This window comes from Parambassis ranga, chromosome 17, assembly GCF_900634625.1.
Source record: "Parambassis ranga chromosome 17, fParRan2.1, whole genome shotgun sequence".
Taxonomy (NCBI): Eukaryota; Metazoa; Chordata; class Actinopteri; family Ambassidae; genus Parambassis; species Parambassis ranga.
The window spans coordinates 17985240-18002970 of NC_041037.1; the positions used below are offsets into that span (position 1 = coordinate 17985240).

The 17731-nt window shown below is 45.6% G+C and overlaps 1 protein-coding gene and 1 pseudogene across 1 annotated transcript; both read right to left on the minus strand.

Moving 5' to 3' along the window:
- Window positions 1-353: 353 nt before the first annotated feature.
- On the minus strand, window positions 354-5238 carry LOC114450170 (amyloid beta A4 precursor protein-binding family B member 1-interacting protein-like). The gene is made up of 11 exons (XM_028428139.1): window positions 5028-5238; window positions 4875-4946; window positions 4648-4807; window positions 4456-4577; window positions 4301-4375; window positions 4073-4216; window positions 2842-2952; window positions 1622-1720; window positions 1437-1521; window positions 1218-1347; window positions 354-870 (listed from the first exon to the last, which is right to left on the minus strand). Exons 1-11 carry the CDS (start codon window positions 5061-5063, stop codon window positions 816-818), a joined length of 1089 nt encoding a protein of 362 aa, XP_028283940.1. The 5' UTR covers window positions 5064-5238; the 3' UTR covers window positions 354-815.
- A 4657-nt stretch (window positions 5239-9895) lies between these two features.
- On the minus strand, window positions 9896-17728 carry LOC114449723 (coiled-coil domain-containing protein 39-like; annotated as a pseudogene).
- Window positions 17729-17731: the final 3 nt, after the last annotated feature.

Sequence of the window (17731 nt, forward strand, 5' to 3'; positions counted from 1 at the left end):
TCTGAGCATCAACTAACCTTTATACAACCCGTCTGTTCCTTCAGTGGTTGCTGGTGTGGTGCTTTATTTTGGTGCTCAACAACCATAATCACCGACACAAACCTCATGTTCAAGAGTGCTCTACGTAGAAATGTAACAGCAGACTTTGATCTCCTTATCATTCTGATTGTAATCAATCATTTCTGTATTGTAGTGAATGTAGGCGACTCAGCAGTAATGTACTACAGCTAGAATCACTTCTGTTCTCTGTCCAGAGTCTGTGCTCCACATGAATGAGTCCTGCTAACTGCAGTGAAGGAATGACGTTCGGTCCTGAGGTCTTAAAGGATTTCTCGACTACAAAATAAGATACCTGCTCTTACAAGGTGAATGTTGGTGCAAGTAAAGTCACTGTCAGACATTTGATGAAGTTGTCTCAGAATATATATTCATAACAATAACATAAACATACGTATTCAGAAACAATGGGCATTCAGCTTTTATTTTGAAAGGGATCAAGTTGTTTTTAAAAAAAGGCAACGAGTCATCCTTATGAACAGTATTCACTCAGCATGAAAGTATCCAGTGAATGATTTGCCACTACATCCCATCCTTGATTGTATTTTTCCATCATGAGGTAATTTTTTCAACTCTTTTCTACTTAATGTATTTCTAGCTTTGCATTCTTTTTACGTCTGAGACTGCTGAGGAAGGTGCGCTAGCAGTTTGTATGTAAAGGATTTATTTATACTTTTTTCATAGAGAAATCATGAGACTACCACTGACATGCGGAACTTTGTAACGTTTACCACTTTAACGTCTAGCATTTCAGGGCATCACAGGTCAAGGCGCCTTTCTCTGATGTGTGTTTTCTTATGATCCAATGTGCAACTGACAAAAAAAAGGAAAAAAAAACATCTGTAACTTAAATGTTCATGGGAACAGAATATGATGTTTGTCTTCTCTCAGTTTGTACATAGGATGTGTTCATTGAAATTTATGTACAGTCTTTTTTGTAATAAACAGCTCATTGAAATTTAAAAACAGTGTTTTGTCTTTAAGCCAAAACATCAAATAAATATCCTTACAGACTTCTGAATAAATAGCTTCTAATATTTTGCATAATATGCATGAAACACTGTTATTGTGTATTTGTGCATTACGTCATGTAAAGCTAAATAGGCTAGGCTTGCTGAGGTTATCCCTCATGTGCAGAGGGAGGTGGCACTGTGTCTCACATGTGTCCAGGAGGAGGAGGAGGGATGAAGTCAGGTGGTGGCTCATGTGGGTATTCTTCAACATTTGTGGTTTTGGGTGGATTTGGATTTGTTTGTGGACTGACCTGAGTGGTGAGTCCATTGTATTGGTCTACAAAAGATGATCAAATGAGAGTTAGACCCTGAGGTGTGGGTTTAGACAGTATAGGTCTGCCACCTCTGTGTGTTGTATAGACTTACCTGTGTGTAGAGCAGAGTCAACACCTTGCAGAGTGGATGCCCTCTTCACCGCCTCCTGGTAGTTTTTATAAAGGACAGCGCCATACTGAACACAAGCAGAGGACACACAGCTAAAGTCTACAGTGTGTTTGTGATTAAACGGCTTAGTTTCAGTGAGCAGTGTTACAGACTTTGCTGAATCTAACCTTGGCTATTCTGATGGAGTTGACCCAAAGCAGCAGCGTGTGTTCATTGTCACAGCACAGGAACTTGATGTAGTGAGACTCCTTCTGGATGCAGGGATGCTGGGGGACAAAGGAAGACACAAACTGTTCTGTTTCAGAGATTTTATATTACAGCTCATGAAGACCAGGCCTGAAAATGTCCTTGGTTTTAGTCATCCTATACACAACATCCTATGCAAAATGCATTGCTGTGTGTATTTTTGGCAGTCTATAAACTGCCTTTAACACAGACAACATGACTGTGGGGTCACTTTCTTTCTTCTCCCAGTCCATCGCAGGTCAGCATACACAGACAAATAACTAATCACACTCAGACTCACAACTACAGGCAATTTAGAGTAACAAATGAACCTAACAAGGATCTTTAGAATGTGGGAGGAAGTCGGAGTACTTGGAGAAAACCCACACAGGCAAAGGGAGACCATGCAAACCCCACACAGAAAGGCCACAGCCAGAATCTAATCAGGAACCTTCACCATGCCGTCCTTCTTTCAGAGCCACTGATGATTTAATCCATTTTTTTTGTAGTACATAGGGCAGATCAGACCAAGCTGTCACCATGAATCATGACGCTTCAGTAAAACTAGTAAAAATGATAAAACAGAGTCTCTGTATACCTTTTTACACTCTTATTGGTGCATTTTGCCTTTATTTGATGGCAAAGGGACCTGAAGCAAACCCAGGACACAGTACTTGGTTATGTGCTCGCAGGACATCCCATTGGACATTCTTTACGGCACATATACTATATTTGTCACACACACTTTGCACCTACAGGTCAGTATGGAAAAGTTCTTGTTTTTTCTTTACCTGTCTCACAAAAGTGCAAATTCCACCACATAGAGTGTATGTAGCATCATTTAAATAGTTAATGTGTATGTTTTCTGTTCATGTGATGTCTCAAATACCACACAGTGTTAACCATATGAGCAGTTATAATAGCAGAATGGGTAACATCTTCAGCACTAGTGAGAGCCCCAGAGCCTTTCGAACACCATGACCATCAGTGTGCACTTTGCTACACTTTGTTTTAAGCCTGAGTTAAATGTGCACGGATTGTATGTTGCAATCAGCTTCTATACGTTAAAAAGTCCATGTCAGAACAGAAAACCTCTAAGCTGACTAAAAAAAGCTATCACACGTGTTCTTTAATATCTTCACCACCTCAAATGTGAGCTGACCTTCAGTATGAAGCAGAAGTTGGTGGGAGCTCTGTATTTCTCTTTGTAGTTGCTGGTGGTGTAGATGTTGACTTTTTCAAAATGCACAAAGCAGGCGAGGTCACTGCAAGACTGCAAGAGAGGAAAACGGCATGCTGTCACACTAACACAGCACAGTTTCACAGCATTATTAAGAACACACAGTGTAAATGACAACAGAATAATAGTGGCCAGTCGTATCTTCTCTCACTGTTGTCTGGTCGGTATTAAAACTCTCCAAAGAACACAACTTAATTTGAGGCCGTTTTTCAAAGAATGTTCAGTGGAGCTTTGTCTTCCTCTTTAAAGCATTCCTTCCATGTTTAATTCTAAGCGGAGACACATCATTCACACATTCAACCACACTGTCAGTGGTGTAGTTGATCAGCAGAAGTCTAACTTCCTAAGTGGTGCTGACCAGCAGACGACGACTCCTTCCTTTTTCTGCTCTTTCTTTTTTTCACATTTACTGATTCTTCTCCGGCTCTGCCTGCGTGGTGACACTCGTCTCCTTTCCTCATATGACACTGGCTTTTGTGCAGCTACTTGTTAAGGCGACTGCAGTAGAACCTCGGTTAATGCTTCCTGTCTGCTTTACCCATGTGTCCTTGGCCCCAGATGATTCCTGCAGCTCTCTTATGTTTGTGATTTGCACATCTGCCTCACACAGTTTCCCTCGCATCTATTTCTCCCTCTCGGATGATTTTATTTTTTGGAGTTGGCCTACAGGGGCGGTGTTTTGCTGCTCTGTCTCAGTGTCAGAACTACATGTTTCTCTTTAATAGCGGCAAGGCCTCAATTCACACTGTCTATCTTCATTTCTGTGCTTTTCTGCCTCTGTTAGGCTTCAGAAAGAAGCTGTCACTGAGAAACTAACATCCCTCAGCTCTTTGAGGACAGATTTGAATAATCTGCATAAACAACAATGCAGACATATAGACGTCTTTATAGCAACAACACAGTGCTCTTACGTCTGTACTTTCAATATAACTGACTCAGCAGCTTATCATATTACACAGCCAATAGACACTACTGTACTTAAAAAAGTGTACAGGCAGCAGGTTGTGGATGTAGATTAAATGAACATCCTACAGCTGTATGATGCAGGGTTTTAATCAAATGATCCCAACAGCAAGAGCTCTACTGTCTGCTTCAGGCTTCTGATAAGATACATCAAGCACTGAAATGCTGCCTGATGTTTCATTTATCCTACCTTTGTTTTTCCTTTGGGTACATAGTAGATTCCAGAGGCCCTGAGAACAAAGTAGCGAGACTTCCAAACCTTCTTCCCGTCTTCTTTTAGGTACAGCGTGCCTTCAAGATCAGGAACTATCAGAGTTGAACCTCCAAAATGTTCCTGCAGCATCAGACAGACACACACACACAAAGTATTAAAAAAGACAGGCATCCTCTCCAGTGTGAGCTTGGAAACATCACTGACCTTGATGAGGAGTTCTTTGGCCTGTTGGTTAACCCCACTCAAAACTGTTTTGCTCTTTTTCCACATGTAAAACAGCTTTAGGAGGAGGAAAACACATTTTAATTGACTCACTGTCTTCCATCATCATGTGATCACAGCTACGCCCTCCTTCTCACCTGAGGGTCTGTGAACATCACATACTTCTGGGGCCTTAACACGAAATAGATTTTGTTTTCACTGTGACGAGTCCAGGCACACAGCAGCTCCACTAAATACTCATGGTCCTCAAAGCCTCTCTCTGAAATGATGAAAAACATTCTGCTTCCTATAGTCAGACTCAATGTGTGTGTGTGTTACAGTGATCTCACCGTTCTGCAGCTCAGGGTTGGTCTCACACACGCTCCAGTCGATGCTGCTGTCACAGTGTGTCTTCTCAAGCAGCTCGTCCAAAACCTGTCGGACCGTCTGCCTCTCATTCACCATCAGAGTCTTGGAGCTGCCATCACCCATCAGCACCTTCACTATCAACTAGGAGAGACCTCACAATCAGCTACTGCCCAGGGAAGAAGAACACGCAGACGCCTGCTGACCTTACCTTCCTCACTTTGGCTTCTTTCAGCTTCTCCAGAGCCAGTTTGATCTTTTCTGCTTTAGTCTGAGGTTTGCTCTGCACACAAGAAAACTTCCATTAACTTTCGACAACATGTTAACTTTCATAATCCAAGGTCTGAGTAACCGTCTGCATCACCTGGGATGATTCAGCAGTGTTTGATGATGGAGTCATGGCAGGTGGTGGGGGGGTCTGATCATCTGGAAGGCTGCTGCTCTGTGGAGGAGTGGAGAGTTCTGGCTGGGATGACTTGCATCCCAGGTCAGCCACCAGAGCATCCAGGTCATGGTCCTCCAGCTCATTAAGAGACTCTGTGAGGAGGTACGGAGAGTTAGAGGGGCAACAGTGTAAAGGGCATCAGCTCAGATACACTCTGGGCTGCGTCTGGTAGTTATAACATAATGGGTTATATATCCTGTCCAGCTGCATCACTGTGTGGTACGGAGCCTGCACCGTCACCTGCAGGAAGACGCTTCATCGCATAGTGAGAGCAGCTGAGAGGATCACCGGCGTCCCTCTCCCCTCCCTCCAAGACCTCTACGACAGCCGTCGCACCCGAAAGGCCCTCCGCATCACAGGAGACCCCACCCACCCTTCAATTCAATTCAATTCAATTCAGTTTTATTTATATAGCGCATATTACAATCAGACATTGTCTCAAAGCGCTTCACAGGAACCCCCCTAAGAGCACTGTGGCAAGGAAAAACTCCCTTTAAGAGGAAGAAACCTTGAGCAGGACCCGTCAACTTAAGGGGGAACCAGTCCTGCTGCTAGTCAGAGAGGATGAGGGAGAGAGAGAGAGAGGGGATGAAGGAGAGAGAGAGAGGAGAGAGAGGATGAAGGAGAGAGAGAGAGAGAGAGGAGCAAACATGATACAAACATGATACAGTACAGAGCAAACATGACAGCAAGATGAGACAGTGATTATATTGTAATAGATGTATATATATATCGTCAGTCCATAAGTAGGAATAGTAATTTGATAGCAAGGATGAGCAGCAGGGGCTTCACACCGCTTCTTCAGTCTGCTGCCATCAGGAAAGAGACTGCGCAGCCTCCGGGCCAGGACCAGCAGACTGAGGGACAGCTTCATCCACCAGGCTGTCAGGAAGCTGAACTCTCTCCCTGCTGTGCCCCACTTTCTCCCCCTTCCCTGACACCACCCCGCACCCCTAATTTAAAATATTTAAAATATTTGACAGAAGCTACAGTTCATAGTTTAGGATAACTCTTGTAATGGAAGTAAGATGCGTCCTTGATGTCTTCGCAGTGACTGTGCATCCCTGTACTGTATCATGCTCTGTTTTCAAGCTGTAACAGAAAACACATGGTGAGGCACAGATATATAAATCACAGGTCAGTTCATTAAGATAAAGGGATTCACCACAGCATAATGTTGCTGGCTTACAGCTTCTGAATCAAGGTAATGGCTTTGTCCCCATTATAGAATTTGTATGTCATCATGACAAAGAAATACAGTTTAATCATTAACAGTCAGCAGGACCAGTCATATTCCATAAACAAGCTGGGCTGATAGCTGCCGGATTTTAGTTCAAAACTGTGTCTGGGAACATGTCCTCATGCTGGAGCTGCTGCTTAAATGACACCTTCAAGCCCCTTCAGACCGGGATAAAAAACCTTTGTGGCTCTGAGGCAGAGAAGCAGAGAGAATGGACCCAATCAAAGGCGATAAGTGGAATCATTTAAATCCCTTTGCTTCTCAGGCTCTGAGAGGATCAGAGCTTTTAATCAAAAAGCTTTTCCTTAAAACTCTTGTAATAGTCTGTTTGTCACTGTGATGACTTTTCCCAAGAGGATGCATGCCAACATGACATGTATGGTATGTATGATGTAATGCTGAGCAGAGATTGATCCCACTCTTAGAGCTGAACTCATTTACAGCTGACACGCAGGCTGGAAATTGACGATCGCTCTGTACGCCTCAGGCTGCGTGTGCATCAGTTAGATGTGTGTAATGTTTTACTTGGCATGCCGCACATGTATGATGAGCAGCTTATGTATGCTTAAGGGAATCTGCAGTGATCGCCCACAGCCAGCTCCAGCTGCAGTGACTTCACATCACAGTGTCACTTTATGCTTTTTGTGGTACTCGGTTTCAAAACAAGTCAAAGTCAAAGTCAAAGTCAGCTTTATTGTCAAATCAGCTATATGTGCTGGACATACAGAGAATCGAAATTGCATTACTCTTCACTCCGCAACATATAACATAACTAAAAACCTAAGATAAATATAAAGTGTAAAAAAAGTACCTACAATGAGGCACACACAAAATACAAGGCACAAAATGAAGGCGCAATGCAGTAAGAGTGCAAAAGATGTACAGTGCAAGACGGTGCAGTTGGCATAATGTAAACAGGAATGGTTTAACTTATAACAGCTTATTGAGACTGGTATGAGAGTGCAAAAGATGTAATGGTGCAAGACAGTTGGCATAATGTACAGTCCATGATTGGTTTAAGTTATAGCAGCTTATATGAGACTGGATGACATGACTAAGGTGCAAGCGAATACACAGGGTAAAGTGGCTGGTGCAAAGAGTTCCTTTTTGTTAAAGTGGCTGGTACAAAGAGTTCCTATGTTGGTGGGGGGTCAGGGAAGGGGGAGAAAGTGGGGCACAGCAGGGAGAGAGTTTAGCTTCCTGACAGCCTGGTGGATGAAGCTGTCCCTCAGTCTGCTGGTCCTGGCCCAGAGGCTGCGCAGTCTCTTTCCTGATGGCAGCAGACTGAAGAAGCGGTGTGAAGGGTGGGTGGGGTCTCCTGTGATGCGGAGGGCCTTTCGGGTGAGACGGCTGTCGTAGAGGTCTTGGAGGGAGGGGAGAGGGACGCCGGTGATCCTCTCAGCTGCTCTCACTATGCGATGAAGCGTCTTCCTGCAGGTGGCGGTGAAGGCTCCGTACCACACAGTGATGCAGCTGGACAGGATGCTCTGAACAGCCCCTCTGTAGAAGGTGCACAGGATGGAGGGAGGGGCTCTGGCTCTTTTGAGCTTGCGGAGGAAGTAGAGGCGCTGCTGTGCCTTCTTGGTCAGGGATGCAGTGTTGTTAGTCCAGGAGAGGTCCTCAGTGATGTGCACACCCAGGAACTTGGTGCTGCTCACCTGCTCCACAGCAGCACCGTCGATGGTCAGAGGGGTGTGCCGACTGTGTTCTCTCCTGTAGTCCACAACCATCTCCTTTGTCTTCTCCACATTCAGGGAGAGGTTGTGGTCTCTGCACCACTCGGCCAGAAGGTGCACCTCATTCCTGTAGTTTGTTTCATCTCCACCGGAGATGAGACCCACCACAGTTGTGTCGTCCGCAAACTTCACAAAGATGTTGTTGTTGTGTGTTGGCGTGCAGTCATGGGTCAGCAGAGTGAAGAGGAGGGGGCTCAGCACACATCCTTGGGGAGCCCCGGTGTTCATTGTGATGGTGCTGGATGTGTTTCTGCCGACCCGCACTGTCTGAGGTCTCCCGGTGAGGAAGTCCAGCAGCCAGTTGCACAGCAAGGAGTTCAGCCCCAGCTGGTCCAGTTTGTTGATGAGCTGCTGTGGGATGATGGTGTTGAATGCTGAGCTGAAGTCTATGAACAGCATTCGAACATATGAGTCTTTATTTTCCAGGTGGGTGAGGGCTGTGTGGAGTGCTGTGGAAACAGCATCATCGGTTGACCGGTTGGGCCGATATGCAAACTGGAATGGGTCCAGAGAGGGAGGGAGGGCCGTCTTGATGTGTTTCAAGACTAACCGTTCAAAGCACTTCATGATGATGGGTGTGAGTGCTACTGGACGGTAGTCATTGAAGCAGGCGGGGGTGGACTTCTTTGGCACAGGGATGATCGTGGTGGCTTTGAAGCAGGTGGGGACAACAGCCTGGCTCAGTGAGATGTTGAAGATGTCTGTAAACACCTCAGCGAGCTCCTCAGCACAGTCTCTGAGCACACGGCCAGGTATGTTGTCAGGACCAGGAGCTTTGCGTGCGTTGATCTGGCTGAGAGATGTCCTCACGCTGGCTCGGGACAGGGAAAATACCTGGTCAGTGGGAGAGGATGTGATCTTTTGTGCAGGAGTGCTGTTGAGTGCTTCAAAGCGTCCAAAGAAGTCATTCAGCTGGTTCAGCAGAGAGCTGTTGCTGTCACAGGTCCGTGGTGGGGGCTTGTAGTCTGTGATGGTCTGTATCCCCCGCCACAGGCTCCGGGTGTCTCTGCTGTCGCTGAAGTGGTGGGCAACCCTCCTGGAGTACTGCCTCTTCGCCTTCCTGATGCCACGGGACAGGTCAGCTCTGGCTAACCTTAGGCTGGTCTCGTTGCCTCTTCTGAAGGCAGCGTTCCTGGCCCTCAGCAGCCTGTAGACCTCCCCTGTCAGCCATGGTTTCTGACTGGCTCGAATGCTGACTGTCCTGGTTTCAGTTACATCATCAATACATTTGGTGATGTATGCAGTGACAGTCTCTGAGTACTCCTGGAGGTCAGTGCAGTTGTTGTGGGTTGCAGCCTGCTTAAACACATCCCAGTCTGTTGTGCTGAAACAGTCCTGTAAAGCTCCTGTGGCTCCCTCCGGCCACACTCTCACTTCTTTTCTGACTGGTTTGGCAACTTTTACCAGTGGTCTGTATGCTGGCATTAACATAACAGTAATGTGATCAGAGGCTCCGAGGTGGGGGAGGGGGAGGGCTTTGTAAGCGCCTCTCTGGGTGGTGTAAACATTGTCCAGTGTGTTGTTACCACGGGTTGGAAAGTCTATGTGTTTGTGAATTTTTGGAAACACAGTCTTGGGGTCTGCATGGTTGAAATCACCCGCCAGGATGAGAAAAGCATCAGGGTGGGCTGTCTGCTGCTCACTGACCTGCAGGTAGAGCTCATTCAGTGCGTCGCTCCTGTTGTTGTTGCTGGAGCTCGGCGGGATGTACGCAGCTACAAGCAGTATAGCTGTAAACTCCCGTGGCAGGTAAAACGGCCGGCACTTAATAATCATAAGCTCCGCAAGTGGCGAGCAGTGTTTGTCATTGATGTAAACACAGAGCCCGCCGCCGCGGGTCTTACCTCCTTCAACCAGGGCTCTGTCCGCTCTGAAACATGTTAGGCGGTCGAGCTGGATGGCGGAGTCATTTGTAACCAGATAGTGTTCAGATCAGCCAAGAAAGCAGAGTTATTTGTCCTGATTACTTTTTTTTCTAACCCGTTTCTGCTTCAAAGCACTGATGGTCATGTTTTGAGAGAGATTGTGGCGGTTCTTAGGAGCCTTACGAAACATGTTGTCTGCTGTATTTTTAGCCAGATGCAGGAAGTCAGTCCGAGCTGGGGGTGGAGGCATTAGTGACGTCATATTAAACTGTTCATCCTTCAGACTTGCTTTCTTTCACAGCAATAAACACAAATATCTCTTGGCTGAAATAACACAAATATTTTTTTATACTATACAGATTAAATACTATATTCTCTCTCCCGTCCTGTCCTCAGCTTCTTCCTTTGCCGTCTTCTCTTGAAGCCTGGAGAGTGTGTGCTTCATCCTTCAGTGTGAACATGCCGCTCCGCTCCCATGTTAAAATGGCCGACTTCACAGCACAAAAGAACATGTTTACAGCCTCCCATCTCCTCTCTGTTTACAAAGATCAGCTAGTAAAGATGAACACAGCATGCTACAGGTTCCTCTTTGTGCTGCTGCCGCTCTTTGTGCTGCTCCCTGAGCTGGAACGTCTGGAGGTGGTGAGAGGAGAGGAGGTCACAGGCAGATTCAAGTCCAGTCCCACCATCTTCACTGTGGGGGGCTGTGGAGCAGAGGCTCCACGGCTGCTGGCTGAGGATGCAGGAGGTCTACAATACAGGCAGAGCACAATAAATACACAGAGGAAGAGTGGTGTACTAAAATATCCACCTCACTCGTTATACTCTGTTTATAGTCGTATTCATCTTGTGCATTTTTATCACCAACACCTTGCTGCTGTGGAGCTGACTGACTGTTAAAGGTGAACTGTTATCAGTGTAGTATTCTAGTGTGACCCATTTCAGGGTAAGTCTGACCTGGAAGTGGTCGAGCTGCGGGCAGAGTTTGTCCTGTAGCTCCGCTGGGAGGAAGGAGTTGAAGGAAGAGGTGGAAGAGACAGATTGTCCTGTGAGGGGTAATAGAGAGGAGCATTAAAGGGTAAGCTGCTGTGGCTGCATTAGTCCTGCTGTTTGAGCTGCAGGTCATGCAGGACAGCACGCCGTCTGCCTTGTTGTACAGCAGATCCCTCATACGCTCCACCTCTAGCTTCATAAACTTGTGCTCCACCATGCTGTCCTGATAGGTAACCCATGAGTTTAAAATCACAGTGCATACAGCCTTTCTGTCAGGTCGATTCTCAGCTTTGAGGAAAAACTACTTCAGTTTGTTTGCATTCATTTAAGTTGCTATAGGATGTATTGACCTTCCACAGTGACACATGATGGTGATCACAGGTACCTGTTTCCTCTGTCGGACGTTCTTCAGGTTCAAGTCCAGTCCCACCATCTTCACTGTGGGGGGCTGTGGAGCAGAGGCTCCACGGCTGCTGGCTGAGGATGCAGGAGGTCTACAATACAGGCAGAGCACAATAAATATACAGAGGAAGAGTGGTGTACTAAAATATCCACCTCACTCGTTATACTCTGTTTATAGTCGTATTCATCTTGTGCATTTTTATCACCAACACCTTGCAGCTGTGGAGCTGACTGACTGTTAAAGGTGAACTGTTATCAGTGTAGTATTCTAGTGTGACCCATTTCAGGGTAAGTCTGACCTGGAAGTGGTCGAGCTGCGGGCAGAGTTTGTCATGTAGTTCCGCTGGGAGGAAGGAGTTGAAGGAGGAGGTGGAAGAGACAGATTGTCCTGTGAGGGGTAATAGAGAGGAGCATTAAAGGTTAAGCTGCTGTGGCTGCATTAGTCCTGCTGTTTGAGCTGTTTGAGCTGTTCTGTACCTGCAGGAAGCATTTCTCCAGCGCCGGTCTGACGTCTGGGTTTTTCTCCATGGCCTCATTCAGCATCTTGTCAATAACCTTGTTAAATTCCTTCATCTCTGTCACTTTAATGTCCTTCTCTTCCAAAGTCTCACTCTTGGTTTTTTTTGGCTGAGCGGATCTGTTTGGTCAGCTTGGAGCACTGGAAAACAGCAGGACATTACAGAATTAAACATGACTGAGGCAATAGCCAGGGTTCTGTATACACACACACACACAACACCCCCTGTGTTTACTGCCGCGTCATGAAATGACTTTAGAATAAGCGGTTGATTTTAAACCTGTTTTGTGGCTCTGTCGATTTTCTCCTTCTGAACAGTGATGTCTTTGTTCAGTTTCTCCAGGAGTGTCTGATTTATTCTCATCTTTTCTCCCTCCTCTTGCTCCTCTTGTTGCAGGTTCTGCAGAGTCTTGTTCCTTTCCTGGAAACAGACACACACCCATGAATACACTAAAGCTGAACATGCACATACACAGAGATTCATACAAGATCAATGTCAGGCAGATAGTTTAAACAAGTTTATTTTTGGCTTTCACAGGGGTGCTACATAATACACCCTCTGTATTTCCTGTAGTCTGTAGTATTGTGCAGTGATGGCTGCACAAAAGAGATGCACCTTTAGGCCACATGGTCTGTGGGCGACTTCTACAAAGAAGGGATCTGTGTGCTCCATGGGTGCTGGACTAAGTGTGTAAATGATTGATTCTCTAACTTGGCCCAAAGCATATCCATCACTGTGTTGCAGTGATAATACACTGACTTCCTGGTTACAAACATAATATCGTATCTGATGATTTGAATGAATTACTATTTACATGACTAAAGTTCTTTTACCTGTCTGTAACAAAATTGTAATTTAACTATTACTGCCTGCTGAATGTTGACCATTATGCTAATGATATATGAGCTAACAAAGTATTTGCATGGTTAAGATCCAATTAATCCAGAATCCAGAATCCAGAGTCTGAATGTAACCTGAGCCGTCGAAGACTAATTGCTTCGTTCTCAGTGATCTGCTCTACACTGGCTATAAATAACAATAACCTGCATGTCCTGTTGGAGCTCCTGGATCTGTCGTTTGTTATCCTTCAGCTTCACTTCAGCAGCTCTCAGCTGCTCCTCCAGCTTCAACTTCTCCTGATAGTCCGGACCTAAAACAAAAACAAATTACATTGTGGCCAATGACAGCTGCCGCCATCATTTAACAATCAATCAATCAACAAGTATACAGTTGAAGAGGGCTGTCGCTGGTTTACATACTGGATTCTTCAGCTTTGTTGAAAGATTTGCGGTATACAGAGTTAGAGTTGCTGAACAGCTGGTTGGTGTTCTCCAGAGCGCTGTTTTCCTGCTCCAGCTTGTGGATTTTAGCATCCAGCTCATCACCCTTCTGCTTAAGTTCCCCTTTCTCTTGTGCAACCTGGTGAAAAGCACACACAGGTGATGCAAAGGTCTGGAACCATGGTGTGTGCTTCAGTAGACTATGTGTGAAGAGCTCCGACCTTAGTGATGTAGTAAGCCTGTGAGTGCTCCCCCTCCGCCTCAGGACCTGCCTTGGTCAGGGTCACAACCTCAAAACGTTTCTTCAAAGTTTCAATCTTGGACAGTTTCTCATTGAGTTCAGCACTGAGATACAATGATTGACATTAAGTGATGTGACAAACCTTTGAGAACTGAGTGATTTGTTTTTTTTTTTACCTGAGTCTCTGCCTCTCCTGTTCACCGAGCTTCAGCTGCTGGCTGAGCATTTCTTTGTACACCTTGATCTCATCCTCCCTCTCTTTCATAGCTTTCTGCAGGTTCAGCTTCCTCTTCTCCAAAGACAGCACGCGGTCTGCCTTGTTGTACAGCAGATCCCTCATACGCTCCACCTCTAGCTTCATGAACTTGTGCTCCACCATGCTGTCCTGATAGGGAACCCATGAGTTTAAAATCACAGTGCATACAGCCTTTCTGTCAGGTCGATTCTCAGCTTTGAGGAAAAACTACTTCAGTTTGTTTGCATTCATTTAAGTTGCTATAGGATGTATTGACCTTCCACAGTGACACATGATGGTGATCACAGGTACCTGTTTCCTCTGTCGGACTTTCTTCAGGTCCTTCTGACAGGTACTACAGAACAAGTTGAGCTCCTCCACTTTGTCGGTCAAATCTTTCTTCTGAGCTCCTGACTTCTCCATCTCCTTCTTCTGGCAGCGAATATGAGTCTGCCAGACACCAAGATTTATCTCAGTATATGTCAGAGGTTTATAGAAAAAAAAGCCAAGTATATTATCAGACTGACCTCAGACTCTTTGAGCATGTCAGTGAGCATCTTAGCTGTGGTTTTTTTCTCCTCTAGGTGTTTGGTCAGCTCAGCAATCTTCACATCCAGCATTTGTTTTTCATCTGATGGAATGTCATCTCCTCGCAGGCGTTCCAGTTTTTATTCAGTGCATTGTTCCGACTGTCCTGCACAATGAAGGGGACAAACAAATACTGTCAGCATTTGTGTTGCAGAGTGGAGCACAAGACATAGGAAGGCTGGGTAGTGTTTTGCTAAACGTGCCACTTGTCTCAAGATGGTCTGCTGCCTTGTAATTTCCTCCTCCTGTTTTTTGAGCTGGTTATGCAGGCGCACAATGGTGGATTTACTCCTTGAAACTTGCGCAGCAGAATCCTCCTTTTTCATCCTGACAGCCTGCAGGTGCTCTTTATGGTGAGACAGCTCTGAGTTGTAGTCACGCAGCTGGATGTCCAACTCCTGGAGTGAAACACAGGCATGGAGTTACAGAGAGGAAATACGTTTCTGCCACCGTGTGACCAAATGTAGCAAACCATAAAAAAACAGATGATCAAAGAGAGGGGCTGCAAAAATACCCAGTGATAAAGAACTGAAAGGGTCTGACAGGCCATCAATGCTCACCTTACTGGCCTGCTCCTCATCTCTGAGGAACTGCTCCATCTGTGCTGCTCTCTCCTCCTCACTGAGGGCAGTCTGAGTCACAACCTTCAGTTTCTCCTCCAGCGCAGCATTGTGGATCTTGGCTTCCTTCAGTCTAAAATACACAGAAACATAAAACAGACATTGTGTAGTACATTACCACAGCTCCAGTCAATATGCACACAGAGCCCTGCTGTGATACACTGACTTGTCGTTGTAGTCCTGGATGTCCTTCTTCATCGTGGATATGTGGGACGTCAGCATCTTCACATCAGAGGTTGTTCTCTCTAGGTTGCCTTTGCAGCCTTTTAGCTGCAGGACACATGAGAGTCAGCTCACTCGCACTTATAATAATATCAATATGAAGGCAGTTTATTATTAGTCCACATTCAGCACCTCATCCTGCAGCCTGCCAAAGTCACTCTCCTGCCCCTTCAGCTCCTGCCGCAGTTTTACTGCCTGTTTGTTGGCCACCGCTGACTTCCTCTCGGCTTCTTTCCTGTTGTTCCTCTGGATCTCCATCAGGTGCTTCTTCTCTGCAATGGCGGCCTTCTTTTCCCTCAGCTTCTGGTTGGCTTGGGCAAGTTGCTGCAATAATAATTTAAAAGAAAACACTCTCCTGTGTGAATTCACTCTAGAATGAATGACCAGTAGATGTTTAATGTCCCATGCTTTACCAGTGCACACTGCTGCATCTCAGCATCCTGTTGCTTCATGTACTTGATAGTGTTTTCCCACAGGTGGGTAAGCTGCTGTGTCTCCAGGTGAGCCTGCTGCAGATTCTCTGTCACCTTATCCAATGCAAGCTGGTACGACAGCAGAGGGATTTTAATGGGAAACCACAACTGCCATACTAACATTTACACATACTGTTAGTAATAACACCATGGATGTGCTGTGTTTTTACACATTACCTGGGCTAATTTTGTCTCAGTCTTCTCTTTATCGAGTGCTTTGAGCTTTTCATTGGCCTCCACAGACTTCTTGTCTATCGCCAGAATGAGCGACTGCAGCAGGGGAGGTTAGACAGCTGTTAGTTGATGATAACTCAAAGCTGTAAGTGCTGCAGAAGAGAGATGTTTTCATCTCTTTACCTTGATCCTCTGCTCATCTTGCTGAGCGTATTTGTTGATGGCCATCGTGTCCTCATATTTGCCTGCTGACTCCTCCAAAAAGCAATCCAATGTCTGCTGGTCCCAGTTCATCTGCTGCCTGAACTCCTCCAGCTTCTGTTTGGCCTTGAAAAGGTTGTTCTGGGGATACAGATACATGTTGTTGTGGCATCACAATCTATAGCTACTTCTCTTTTCTATTGTTTTTTTATTTATGAAAGGCTCTGACCTCCAGCGTGTTTTTCCTCTCTCCTAAGGAGCTGAGCTCATTCTCCATCTTAGCTGTGTCCTGAGTCAGGCGGCTGGTTTCTCTCTCCGCGAGGGCTGTCAGGTGTTTCTCTAACTCTATCTCTCTCTCCTTTGCCTCACACAGAGCCTAGACAATACAAATAATACACACTGCATAACCCACCACAAAACAAACATATCACAACTCATAGATACAATACTGACCTCAGTGTTTTCCAGCTCTTCTTTAATATTCTTTAGGTAATTGGCCATGTTCTTCTTTTGTTCCTTGTTTTTCTCCAGTTTGTCTTCCAGTTGTGCCCGCTCTATCTCTTTTCTACAAATCTGTTGACATCATCGTGAAACAGCACACACAGTGAATCAAAATTCAGATACCGAAAACTGATGTGCAATACCATTAAGAAAACGCAATCTAAAGTGTAAATACATACATATCTGTCACTTAACAAGACAAAAAGATTCAAATGTCACATTTTATTTGGAAATTTCAGCTGTGCCTGGATTTTACAGGTGCTCTTAAATATTTAAAATAATGAATTGAACAGTGACCCTGGTGTCACTGCAGGAGGACAGTGTGCACAACCTGCGCTCAGTCAAATCGTTAAGGCTGTTCCATACTCTACGAGAACAGAGAACTCGCTCAAAGTTCGTTTCGGCACGGAGGTACCATACTCCGCCAGACGTGTGTGCATACGGGCCTCCTACGCAGCGCACGTCACACACAAAAGTTGACAATGCAGTTGTATTGCAAATTGTGAGCACAGTCGTGGTTACCTGGCCTAACGAGCTGATAATGTTCAGGAAAGAGTACAACATGACAATAGATAGAAGATCAGTGTAGCTGACTGTAGCAGACCTCTGGTCTGTGTGAGTTTAACTCTGTCAACGTGTGGATGACTGTCTGCAATACTGGGATTAGTTTTTATCGCCACCTTTTGGACAGACACTCTCTCTGTGCGCCGTGTTTCTCCTTCCAGGAGCTGTTTGACAGCTGCTCATCTAAACTGTCCATCGTAGTTGTACTTCCTCCTTCTGTCTGTGCGTTCTGCACCTGAAGAAGCTCTTGCGCTTCTCCACATTCATCACGCCCACAATACATTCCGACCAATCACAGCATGGTTGACGCACAGCCTTGAGAGAAAAAGTTCTGCCCGGGCCATGCGTCCGAGAGCGCTGCACAACGGGCGGTCCGAGAGAAAAATGAGGTCATTTTGTGGGTTTGGGGGTTCTGTGTTCTCGTGGAGTATGTACAAACCTCATCAACGGTTTGTGTTTCAACATTATTCTTCAGGGGGTAATTTTAAACACCCAAAAACAAACAGAGAAAAGGAAGCTAAACAGTCCGTGTCATTAAACATGTTAATAAGTTTCCTTACCTCCTCCAGTAAGGCTTTGTTTTCAGCGTTGAGCTCGGGGAGAGCATAACGGCTATCCCACCCCACTTCAGCCAAAACTGGGCCGAGGACTTCAGACATATTAGTTTCCATTTTAACACCGCGCCTGACAAGTGCTATGGAAAGCAATAACGCGGTCATTCTTAGCAATATCTCTTCACTCCTTCTATACGGCGTCTCTGTGCTGGTTGC

Bases quoted from the DNA above. Each gene is read 5' to 3' on its own strand.
- LOC114450170 (XM_028428139.1), bottom strand. From the start codon at position 5,063: ATGACTCCATCATCAAACACTGCTGAATCATCCCAG. The intron at 4,376-4,455 runs GTGAGAAGGAGG...CTCCTCCTAAAG, and splicing joins TGATGTTCACAGACCCTCAG to CTGTTTTACATGTGGAAAAA. The intron at 1,522-1,621 runs GTTAGATTCAGC...GCTTGTGTTCAG, and splicing joins ACTCCATCAGAATAGCCAAG to TATGGCGCTGTCCTTTATAA.